Source organism: Drosophila innubila (assembly GCF_004354385.1).
Source record: "Drosophila innubila isolate TH190305 chromosome 3R unlocalized genomic scaffold, UK_Dinn_1.0 2_E_3R, whole genome shotgun sequence".
Lineage (NCBI taxonomy): Eukaryota > Metazoa > Arthropoda > Insecta > Diptera > Drosophilidae > Drosophila > Drosophila innubila.
Genome location: NW_022995380.1, coordinates 3,836,392 through 3,849,071, shown reverse-complemented (window position 1 = coordinate 3,849,071; position 12,680 = coordinate 3,836,392). Strand labels below are relative to the sequence as shown.

The 12,680-nt window shown below is 38.8% G+C and overlaps 1 protein-coding gene across 1 annotated transcript in view; it reads left to right on the top strand.

The window, feature by feature from the left end:
• The window catches only part of LOC117792226 (coiled-coil domain-containing protein lobo), a 34,268-nt gene extending 22,051 nt beyond the window's left edge, over positions 1 to 12,217 (top strand). Inside the window, exons 3-9 of the mRNA XM_034632280.1 lie at positions 9,646 to 10,005; positions 10,067 to 10,781; positions 10,839 to 11,020; positions 11,081 to 11,296; positions 11,358 to 11,579; positions 11,643 to 11,837; positions 11,906 to 12,217. Of these exons, the coding sequence (XP_034488171.1) occupies positions 9,646 to 10,005; positions 10,067 to 10,781; positions 10,839 to 11,020; positions 11,081 to 11,296; positions 11,358 to 11,579; positions 11,643 to 11,837; positions 11,906 to 12,151 (2,136 nt within the window). The 3' untranslated portion in view covers positions 12,152 to 12,217. The remainder of the gene's footprint in view (positions 1 to 9,645; positions 10,006 to 10,066; positions 10,782 to 10,838; positions 11,021 to 11,080; positions 11,297 to 11,357; positions 11,580 to 11,642; positions 11,838 to 11,905) is intronic.
• Positions 12,218 to 12,680: the final 463 nt, after the last annotated feature.

Sequence of the window (12,680 nt, the reverse complement as noted above, 5' to 3'; positions counted from 1 at the left end):
TTCGGTTCAGAACCGGCTTGCAGCCTTAAACATAATAAAAGAACATATTAAAATGTGTGTATGTCAAAAATCAAATATTTTTAAATTTGTTCTATTATGTTTGTTTGTGTTTATTTTAAAAAATTGTATCTTATGCCTGTCACATTCATTTGCTCTAATTAATAAAATTCTATAATACACTTTACAAGGTATATGAGAGCACGTTTCCGTTCTATCATTTAGAACGTAGTTGGTAAAATCAAAATTCGCAATATTCAGCGCAAGTCAATGATGTTCTCGCCTTTCTTCCGCTGTCGCACCCAATTTTATGTACGAACTCGGATTGAGATTTGCGAAACGCGATGACGATGCGACATTTCGATTTTGCCTTAGCCGGGAAATTGCCGAGAGGCCGTGGCTGAAGAGACTGACTGAGGGTACTACAACAGACAAGTGCAAATTTGCCTGTGTGTTGGTAGAGAGACATGCATGCACACATACATATATACATATATATATATGGAGAGTGAGACATCTATGGATTTGAAAGGGTTTTTTCTTAGCTTCTTGTTGTTGTTTCATTATCGATACTGCAGTACAGGTAGAGGTAAAATTGGCGATGCTGAGCGACAGAGAGAGTGAAAGGGAGGGAGGAGAAGAAGAAGAAAGGGCTCAAGTGTCATGTCCTTTGCAGTCCCTTGCACTTGTCGTCAATGAAATACAAGGAAATATTGCTGCAGCGATGTAAAACACAAAAACGCGATTTGGCGCGCATTTAGAACGGTCGCCATGGACCTACATCATACATATATACGTGAATACATCTATGTGCCAGTTGGATACGTGACAAACCATAACTGTATGTTTGGCATTAATAAAAGGGCAAACTCACAGATCAATAATTATTTATTAATTATATTTCTTTGCAGAAATCTATAAATGTTTACTTGAATTCAATAGAAATGTCTCGAGTTTTGCCCAGATCAAACTAAAGACTCAAACGTAATACAAATTGACAGGGGGTCAGCGTTCTGTGTCCTTTTTGCTGAAAAAGTCACGAGCAAAAGGATAAGGAAATGGGAAGGGCGAAACTCGCTGTCGGTTCCGGTTGAACGCACACAATCGCGAATTTTCATCAAAATAGAAAACAGCAGCATGTCGCGCGGTCAGCATTACGAGTTGCCCGTTGCCAGTTGCCCGTTGCCAGAGTTGCCATCGTCGTCGTCGTCGTCGTCGTCGTCGTCGTCGATGTCTGCGACAAAACAGTGTCGTCTGTGGCAAAAGGACAGGCGGCAAGACAAGGAGATTCAAGGCAATGGCAAAACGTGTAGAAGGACCTTTCCCTGCATCAATCAGAGCACAACCCCGCGCGCCAATTCAGCTAAAATCCGCAGTCGCCACCCTGCGGCAAAGCAATAGCGACGTCAACAGCCGCAGCCGCAGTCGCAGTCGCAGTCGAAGCCGCAGCCAAGCATCACACATCCTCGAAAGTCAGCCCTTCCCCTTCCCCCTTTCCCCTTTCCCATTTTCCCTTCCGCAAATGCCATCTCCTATAGGCATCGCGACTTTCAGCGTATGTAGAACTGACACTGACTGACGGACCGTTGAATGTGCGGATGCGAATGCTACACACATACACACAAGCACACACACATACACATATCTCTCTATTGGTATATGTATATGCATGTGCATATGCAATGAAGGTATACCTCCAGCCCATACAAACTGAACAATGGATGGCAGCCCACTTGAGATCAGAGCAAGTGGCAGGCGGTGCTGCAATGTAACCTGGCCCAGTCCACAGTCCCACTCCACAGTCCACAGTGCACAGTCCACAGTCGTAGCCAAGCCAGTCCAAGCCAAGTCAAGCCATGCGGCCGAGAGAGTGGCGCAATTTTGCGTCAGTACCCCTACCCCTACCCCCTTCAATGCTCTCCCCCTTTGGCTATAGCTTTCGTCTGCGTCATATTGGCACAAAGAAAGACCTCTCGCTGACTGGCAACGGGCAACGGACAACGGACAACTGGCAGCGACTCCAGACTCACAGTCAAGCAAAAAACTTAACCATATACGAGGAGACAGAAACAGCAAGAGAGAGAGAGAGGGAGAGAGCGAGTGAGAGAGGGGTAAAAAGTAAGAAGAGAGGTAGACGAGCTAACGACGATTCAGTGATGGCTCCGGTTCTGCCTGTGGCACTTTCTCCTGTTTACCATGCCCCATGTCCAGTTTAAAACGTAGACCATCCGCGAGAATACTACTCGTACAACATGAGTCGCAGCCAGTTCCCCACTCCATGCCCCATCCTAAGCTGGGAGATGCTCTGTTCCTTTATATAAACACACTCTCAGTCTGAGTCCTTGCACCGACAAACGTCTGCCTGGATTCGCACACTTCTCTTCTAACCTGACGATATTCTTAGCGACTTTGAAGTATTCAACTCTGATTTCTCTATTCCAATTATTTGTTAATCATATATTTGTCTATCTTTTTAGTCTGTAATAATTTATACTAAAAGATTTTCATTGTTTCTATCGTTCTTCTTGAAACGTTGGATTAACTACACATTTGAGAATCCCTTTAAATTAAAATATGAAATTTTATTCAATTCATTTATTATTTTATGAAGTTATATTTTATTTATTTAATTTTAACAATTTATGCCCAATATATAATGCTCAACTTTCGCACTTTACTTTCACTATGAGCTTGGTATATATTTAATATATATGTCAGTAGCAATCTGTACATATAATATTATACATTTTATAATTTTATATTTGTATACTTTTCTATATTAACTAATTTTTATTTTAAAATATAAAAATTTTACTATTTATATAGTTGCTTTTAATTTTTAACTGTTACATTTTAAATGGGTTTTCTCTTAATTTAAAATTATACTTATTAATTTGTATACGAAAATTATTGCCGTTGATTGTTGCCTCAGTATAATCTTTATATATATATTTATATTTCACTTCAAACATTTTGTGTAGGGGTCTTTAATCTTTATTGTTTTTATTCAAATAAGTACCAATCTGGGTTTCAACTGGGAATGACATAGTTAGGCAACTCCTGCTGCAAATTTTTTTTGATTCACTCTTCAGGTCTAGACTATTAGACTAAAATAGTTGTGGATATAGCCACTAGTCTCTTTCTAAATTTTTCTGCTCGATTAACCTACTAAAGTTGCAGTATCCGTGACCATTTTTAAAGCAACAGCAACACCCACCACCATCATCGTCAGTATTGACATCGACATCTCCCCACACTTCAGTTGTATGTGATTCCCCTTCACGTCTGCCGCATGGGTCAAAACTTCATATGTGAGATCCCTTCACATCGCGACATTTCCGTGCCAGCGCGAATGGGCACATTCCGGGCATGATGACTCCTTTTCATCCCCCTTAACACTTAAAGGAGACCCCGACTCATATGGCAATGGAGATGATGCTGACTGTGACGCGAATGCGGACGCGGAAATTGTAGGCAATGCGATGGGACGTTCAAATGCGCGAGTGCCATCAATAAGAACCATACGTGTGTCCTTATTTTAAAGGATATTTCACTCTAGGCCTTTTCTCTCCGCTCGCTCTATATATATCTTTCTCTCTCTCTCTGTCTTTTTCTGAGGCATAGGGAATTAGTGTGCTTCGCATTAGTAGCGTAATATAATCGCGCATGATGGAGTCTGCTAACGCGGCGTAACGTGACAAATGTGTTTGATTGCATCAAGAGTAAATGACTAGAAGATACTCTGTAAGCTTATGTAGGAAAGAGCAATCGGTGCTCTGTCGAAAGTTTTCCGCCTATTCGCATCTAAAAACCCGATATCAGTTTTAGAATTTCTTCACTGATAGAAAAAACACATAGTAAAAACAAATATAACCGTATTTTATTATCTTTGATTTCACTAGAAATCGTATTAAAATTGAATATAATAAGCTTTAATTTAACTAAAATACTAAAGTTAATAGCAAAATAGTAAAACCAAAGAGAATACACTTAAAATTATAAATACCATATTTTCTTGAAATTTAAATCATACTAATTTTAAATCGCGCAAAAAATAGAAAAATCGTAATAGCATTGATTGACAAGAAATAAGAAAATATTTATTTTTAAGTCCGGTGGCTCAATTGTTAGAGTGGCCGACCTGCTACAGAAACAACTTTTTCAGTTCGAAGGCCTGGGTTCAAACCCGACTCTGTGCCAATCTAAGGAGAAGAGTCATGAATAAAATTAAATTGAATAAAAAGTTTTTTTAATTAAAAAAAATACAAAACAAAAAAAGTAAATATTAAAATTTCACATCATTTTTCTATCAATGTTCTTAAAAAAAGTGTTATCCCATTAAATACCGGAATCGGAGGCTAGCCTTAGAGAGCTCACATACCTTATAGTCCGTTCGAAGACCTAGGTTCAAACCCGACTCGGTGCCAAGCTCATAAGAAAAGTCATGGATAAAATTAAATTGAACAAAAAGTTTTTTTAATAAAAAAAAAAAAAACAACACAAAAAAAGTAAATATTAAAATTTCACATAATTTTTCTAGCAGTGTTTTAAAAAAAGTGTTATCCCATTAAATAACGGCATCGGAGGCTAGCTTTAGAGAGCTCACATACCTTATAGTCTCTGAACTATATACTTAAAGACATTTTTTGTCAATAGGTTGATTTTGGATAGTTTATGCATTTTTTGTTTTGTTTTAATTCTTACTCAACTAGTCTGCCAGCTTTAAGGCTTAAACTTATTAGTCCATCTGCTTTAATTGGTATACTAACAGTAAGTTGTAGCTTATAGTTTGTAGGCTCTAAAACAGCATCGGACTTGTGCTCCGAGTGCTTAGACTGCTCTTTTAGTTATGTTTGCTAAGCGTCACGCCGCGGTGTCAAGAAGTCGCACAAGCAGTCAAGCGACATCGTCACTTGGATGTCGAGCGAGCTAATAAAACGTACAAAATACATGCAGAGTCTTAACACTGAGCGCTTTTTCTGTTAGTTTTATCGCCAAGTCGTCGTAAATACAAACCACAACAACATTGCAAATATTTTATGTAGGTCGCGACGCGTACCTCTCTAAAGCATTGTATAAGGTAAGGCCAGAGAGCTTACACATTTTTAAGAATGTTCGCTTCAACGGTTTAACCCTTAGATCATGATTTTTCCTCGGTTAGCGGTCCAGTTTCAAAAACCCTTACACTTCTAGCTTTAGAAAGAATTGAATTTAGGGGTATTTAACTGTTGGCATGCTGAAGATATCTCTATATTTTATGTTATACAGAGGCAGATAAATCGATGCCATTTAAACCGAGAGTCGAAGAATGTTACGAAATGTGCAGTTCATTAAAAATACTCGCTCAAAAACCAGAGATTAGAGGAAAGAAAGCAAATGCCGTCGACTTACTAACGTCTTTATCTTTTGGCGACACTTTGATGGGACTGCAGAGAACTATGTGCATACTCGTATAATAACAAGACCCATCCTTGTGGATTAATACACATACTCCTACCTAGTAAATATATATGTCATTATTAAGAAAAAGATGTACACAAAGGTCTGGGCTTGGGCTTGGGATCGAGTTTGGGTTGGGGCTTGGATTTGGGTTTATGTCCGTGGTCCTTGGTCGTTGGTGACTATGTATCATCATTGCCTGTGATTACGACGGCGGTTCGGCGCGTATTATGGTGGCTAGTGTTTATGCCATGCATCCTTTTGTCCCGAGGACAATAACACTTCCGTGCGGACCATTATCATAAAGGGGTTAAGTCGCTGATTTTCATCGTGTGTGCTCATTTAAGAACTTACACAACGAAGCGGCTTTCAAAATGCGGTGGCACAAGGGGCAAGACGGGAATGGGGGATGGGGAATGAGGATAACACTCCCGCAAGTGCTCGAGGATTCGCGCTGAATTTCACCGCTTTGTTTCTATGCTCTCATGACAAAGATGGCAGCGGCTCATTATGCGCCCCGATAAGCGATGTGCCTCCCACGTGAGTCCTTTGCCTCGGGTTACTAGTAGCATACGGGTGGATGTGGATGTGGACGTGGATATGAGTGTCGCTGTGGATGATGTTGTCTTGAGAAGCGCTGCATCACCATTTGACGGCAGTCATCGCTTGCCTCCTTCGGCTACGAATTCTTCAGCGACAGCCTCGAAATTTGTCGCGACAGTCTTTGTTATTTGCCACCCTTTTGTCAATGTTTTCCTTTCTTTCTGTGCTGTTCTGTTCTGTTTTTTTTTTTTGCCCGCTTTTGGTGCAAAAATTTTTGCATTTTGTTGTCGGGGTTTTTTTTATACTTTTGCTAATGTTGTTGTTGCTGTTGTTCCCTCTGAAACTCGGATGGACATTGCCATTTGTGTAATTTGAGCTGTGCCCCCTGCTTAAGTAACCAGGCGCCTGTTTCACGATGCTTTCGTGTGCGTTTCTTTCCTTTTGTTTTTGTCATGTTCCTTCCACCGTTCAGCTTTGTTGCCAATGCGAATACAAGGCTTGATCCTAATTTAACACGTTCGAATAACCTTGAAGCGTTTCTTATTTCGCGCCACCGCCAACGGTGAACAACAACAACAACAACAACAACACCGACAAGTCACATATACTTAAGGGAGAGAGGCAGAGAGGGAGAGAACTCGCCCCGTGCTGCGGATTCAATTAGACGCTGTCGACGACTTGGCTGCCAGGGAGAATGGTTTTGACCTCGAATGCCGCGATGTCTCGCTGTCCCCCTCCTCTCTCTCCTCTCTTCTCACCCTTCTTTGTGATGACTTTGTACTACCACGAACGCCTCATTGTGATTCTTATGGCTTCACGGGGATTTTGCATTTCAATAAACTTTACGAAAGGACACGACGGGGCGCGTTCACAAGGTCTGCACAAAATGCTATAAAATCTGGATACTAAAATCACACGAACTATATAGTTGAGCTCACAAATCGGTCAGACAAGCATGCATGTACTTCTTTCAGTAGTAAAACAATATCCAAATTTATAAAAAAAAAAAATTGAAAAAGAAAACCTGACAAAGTTTGATTACAATTTTACACAACTTTTATAAACTTAAGACTGAGACACAGACAATGTTAAATTAACTTGTTAGACCCCGTACTTAAAAAAAGTACAGGGGTCTATTGGGTTTGTTTTAACGAATATGTGCGAAACAGGCAGAAGGAGGCGTGGCAGACCCTATAAAGTATATATATTCTTGATCAGCATCAATAGCCGAGTCGATATAGCAATGTCCGTCCGCCTGTCTGTTTGTCTGTATGTCTGTCTGTCCGTCCGTCTGTATGAACACCTAGATCTCAAAGACTATAAGAGCTAGACATACCAAACTTGGTATGTAGGTTCCTCTATATTGCAAGCAGATCAAGTTTGTTTCTGAATTTGGCCACGCCCCCTTTACAGCCTATAAATCGACATAGAAAATATAATATCCTAATTATAAGAACAATTAAAAAGCTAGTGACACCAAATTTGGTATGTAGATTCCTCTATTTTGCAGGCAGATCAAGTTTGTTTCTTTTTTGAATCGTACCACTATATCATATAGCGCCCATGGGAACAATCGGTCGGAAATCATGTTTTTGTATGAAAAACTTTTTTGTTTAATGGGATATCCTAACCAATCAGACACAATAAGCATATAACTTGGTTTTATAAGTTCTGTCCAAAGTTGGTTCAAATCGGACCACTATATCATATAGCTGTCATAGGACCGATCGGGTGAAAATCAAGTCTTAGTAAGAACAACTTTTTTGTTTTTTGAGATATCGTAACCAAACCTATAGAATATGCATTTGAGTTAACTAAATATTTTTATATTTTTTCCATTATTAGTTTTTGCCATAGTAAGTACGGGGTCTCCGACAGTCGAGTATGCTCGACTGTAGCACCGGCCGACTAGTTTTTATATATATTATTATCTGTATAATAAGATAGATAATATACTATCTTTCATTAAAAGAACTTTGTCTCGACTCATTTTTAGTTATGTGGGAAAAATAACAATCTTAAAACCATTTGTGTAAAAATTCATCTGGAACCTTATTCTTTACCATAAGAAAAAAATCTTGATATTAGAAAAATATAGGCCAATTAAGATTATACGATAGCAAAGACTTAAGAAAATCAACAAGAAAAAATAGGGATATAATGTGAATATTTAGATTGGACTATCTGTAGGAGAGATATGTTATACATGAATATATAATATAAAACGATAACCTCAAGGCCATGAAGTCATATACAGTTAACAGGAATGAGTTTTAGTTGACAATGTTAAGTGTTTGTCATAGGCAATGCCGCCCACTTGGCAAGCCCAAGAAGTACAAAGAAACGTCAATGAATGTCGTCCTAGGTACCTGGCGAGATCCTCCAATAATAGAAGGACTCGCAAGGATTTCGCTACGCTTTGCGACATCATTTGTATGTATATACTTGTAGGTGTGTGAGTACTGAGATACTATTTTTCTGGCAAATCGCTGGATAGTCTCGTTGGCCCGTGTTATAGGGGAATTGTGATGAATGGGACACGGGTAAATGGCCAGGACTCATGCGTATGCGTATACACCGACACGGGATATAAATGCAGCTGCGCAGGTAAACGGTCAGGTCAGAGATAAGAAAACACAGTCCGGATTAAGGATGGGTGCGATTTACAACTTTGTCTCAGCTTGAGACTGTAACAAACCGACGCCTGTTTCGATTCCTACAATGCGGACACCGCAGGACATCCGTCCGTACCAACTAATTTGAAGAAATCATATTTACATACATATATGTAAGCAAGTATCTATCTAAAATGTTAAGTATAGTAGAATCAAATATTAATCTAAATAAATTACATGTAAATCATCTAGTCTGTTCATCAAACTCTACTCACGATTTTCACTGACTTTTCTAAAGCAATATTTACTGTATTTGACTGCGCACCAAATAAAAACGAGTCCTTCATTTCACTTCCTGCTGTGTCCGCAATTTCTGACAACCTTTTGCCCAGGTTCATACTTCCTTAAATAGGTAGTAAAAGGTGTCCTTTCAGTCCCATGCTGCGCAACAGTTTTGGGCGACATTTCCTAGAACCGTACGTCTCTTTTTTTTCCTTTAGGTATTAAACTAATCTTTGGCTTTGCAGTTACAATTTTTGAATATCTAAATACTTTTCACTTTAAGATAACTACACTAATCATTGTTATTATTGTTTAAAGGAATGTATATGCAAAAAGGAATCATTTGTCTCTCTATCTCCCACATTCTCTATCATATTCTTAAGTTCTCGCGTCTTGTTAATTTGTAAGTCATGTTAATATTGACTTTTGTGCAGTTTGATAGTCTTATAATGATTATAAGTGTAACCAAGTAAATATAAACTTTTCTATTTGTTTGAAATTCAGTAACAATATTCAAGAATTCACAATAAACTCTGCTTTGCACACATGTCTTACTTCTCTTTTCAAATTTGATTGCTTAATAATTATTATTAATTTAAGACAAAACTACTTAATTCAGACAAGAACTAGAAATATGTTTATTTTGGAAATAACACTTACCTTAAACGGTTGCCGATATTTTCTAAAGCATAAGTATTTTACTATTAAATACCATGAATATAAGAGTTTTATTAAGATTATATAATTTTAATTATTTGTTTATACTTAGCCGACTCGTTTAATATCGCCGGATACGCTGCTACGAAAACGACGTGGAAATTCATATGAAATGGCCACATTATTAGTAAGCATGCTTATTGGAGCTGGACATCCTGCAATGGTTGTATCTGGAGTGGCACGTGAAAATACGGTTCAAAATGATCAACATAATGTGCCATATCCGTATCCTATTGATGAAGTCGAGTTTGTGGAGGAAACAGAGGAGAAAGAGGAGAAGAGTGTAAAATATAAACTGAGACCGTTGCCCGATTTGGAAAGTCATCTCGAGGAAAATATGGCCGAAGTCCATAAACAGAGAGCTGAGGAGCATAATCGATTGGAACAGGAGCTATTGCGGAAACAAATGGCAGTACGTATTAGCAAATTTTCTTAACATTATAAGTACTTATGCAGATCAAATTCTCCAAAAGGATCTGGAACTCTTGGCAGTCGATCGATATCATTATCGGCGCTCTCACGCTTGGGTTGTGATTATAAATAATGCACCTTGGAGCATTAAACCAAAAATAACATATACAGATGTAAATGGGGATGTGGTGGAAGCGCCACCTAGCGGCATCTTTATAGAACCCTCCACGGGTTTCATCTGTGAAACAAACTGTAAACAATACATTCTGGTGGACAGCATATGGAATCAGTATAACTACTATGTGAACAAGCAAACATATCAGAGGGTTGGCGATCTGCGTTGGGATTTACGGGACCTAAACGACTGGGAGCACATGCTACCCGGTGAGCCGCCAGAGATGCGTATATACAATGTCGGATCGGATGAGAATATAGCAGAGGATGAGCAGGACGTTAATGATGAGAAGCATTTGGATGCCATTTGCAACTGGGTAAATCGACTCCACATCGGCCTGGCCGACTATGAACAACGCTTTCCACGCTCCGAGAAGCAAGTCCAGTACAAAGGAGCTATACACGAGCGTTTCTCTCCCTATTCCCAACGTGATGGCAAAGTAATGCAGTTGACTCTGTTCAAGGATGATAAATGCACAGAGCCAAGGATTCGCTATGAATATTTTAAGAACCGCATTGACCGAATGATACATCTGAAATATGACTATGAAACTGACAAAAGTGAGGAGCAATTTATGAAGGGCCGTGATGACAGCTTGAAATGTAAGCTCTTGTTCTGTAATATAATATAGTATTTAATAAATTAACAAAATGTTTCAGCTGTGGAATATTATTCGGACACCTCGCAACCTAGAAAATTGTATTTCGTTGCAAGTTCTAGGTTGGATTCTTTGGAAACGATTGACTTAAGCCCAGGCTCAACTATATTACACTATAAGGATCGTGCCGACAGGTGCTGGTATAGGGAGTTTCTGTTTAAACCAAACGGAGGCGTGCTTAAAGTAACTTATAACATTCTCTCAATTAAGTATTTATCTCTAATTTATTTCTAAATTTTGTAGAAAGTATTTGAAAGATTTCAGCAAGCCGATGAAAATGACATAGGAACCAACGATATTGCCAGCAGGACGTTTATGTTCCAGCAAAATAAAATTGTGCTCAAGTTCCATTACACGTTTGGAGCTCTGACTGCGACCACAGTCGAGTTTACGAAACCGCCAAAACCGGATTATGGCAAGGAATTGGTTTATGATGAGAAACTAACAAAAATATATAGGGTACGAATTATCTACCTGGCATGAATCGCTATAGAATCCTTTATAAATATGTTTCTTTCAGGCAAATCCACTTGATCCAATACGCACAAATCTGGAACTATATAAGCTGTTGTTGGAACAACTTCAGGCCGAGGATCAAATTATAAAGCAGTTTGAAAAAATACAGGACGATATCAGCAATATATTTGATCTACGCAGATGGGAAAAGATGGAGCCCAAACTAAAGTTCAGTCTATTCGACCCGCTTCGCAATGGAGCTGCCCGAGCAATTAGGATGCAACAGGTATCTCTCCCCAATTACCTTAACAAATATTATAGTATAATAAAATTTGTTAATATCTTTTAGTATAATGAAGAAGAAGAGCAAAAGCGAGAAATCGCCAGTAAGCCAGCTGACTTTTTGGCTCCTTATTTAATTCCGTACAAGGATCAGGAGCAGCTAACTCAGGAGCAATCCATGGGTGCCTATCACGCCTGCCTAAACGACTTAAAAACTCGATTCGTCGTCCTACTTAACAATCTGCAACGACAATATGAAGACGTAATATATAATATACATCTAATTCTTTAAATATTTTTTATATTATTATTATCACATCGATTTCACAGTTAACTAGCGAGGCAAAGTCATTGAATCGTTTCCTCAACAAGTTCGAGAATCAATTCGATAACTTTGACTACAATCGTTTAGTACAGCAGGCTAAGGACTTGGAACTCAGAAAACGTATGGTTCAACAGCGCTTAACCTTAACACATCAGGAATCCCAGAAGAAATACGAATGGGTTAAGGCATCGTTGCAGAAGGATCCACGATTGAATCTGAACGCAGAAGATGAGAAATCATCTGACGATTAAAATGCTAAAAACTTGTAAGAAATAATTAGCATAACTATATGATAATAAAAAAAAAATACAAGTTGATGCTGGGGTTGTTTATAAATTTTTGGGCCGAAGAGTTTACATAAGGACATAATTATTTTTAATATAAACGTATAGTATAGAAATATTTAAATAGTCTTATAGAGTAAACATGATGTAATTCCGTCTAGCCCTGAATATTTCGTAGCCCAACATTTCTACATAAAAGATATATACAAAATGGTTAAGGTAGATGTATATGATTTCATGGGTAAGGGAGAAGGACAGCTAAACATAGTCCGATTCAAGTCACCACCGCGAGAATATTTTGTCCAGATGTAGGCGTGGATAGAAGTCGAACGGTAGCGGATACACGGATAGACAGCTGGAGGGGATGGGATGGGGGTAGAAGTGGAGGCTAAAGAAAGTATGTTTAAGTGGATTCTAAAATGCGAATGCCAATTTCATGGTCTTGCATCACAACAGCAACGCGAACAGCGTCGCAAAAGCAGATCCCAGAGTGTGA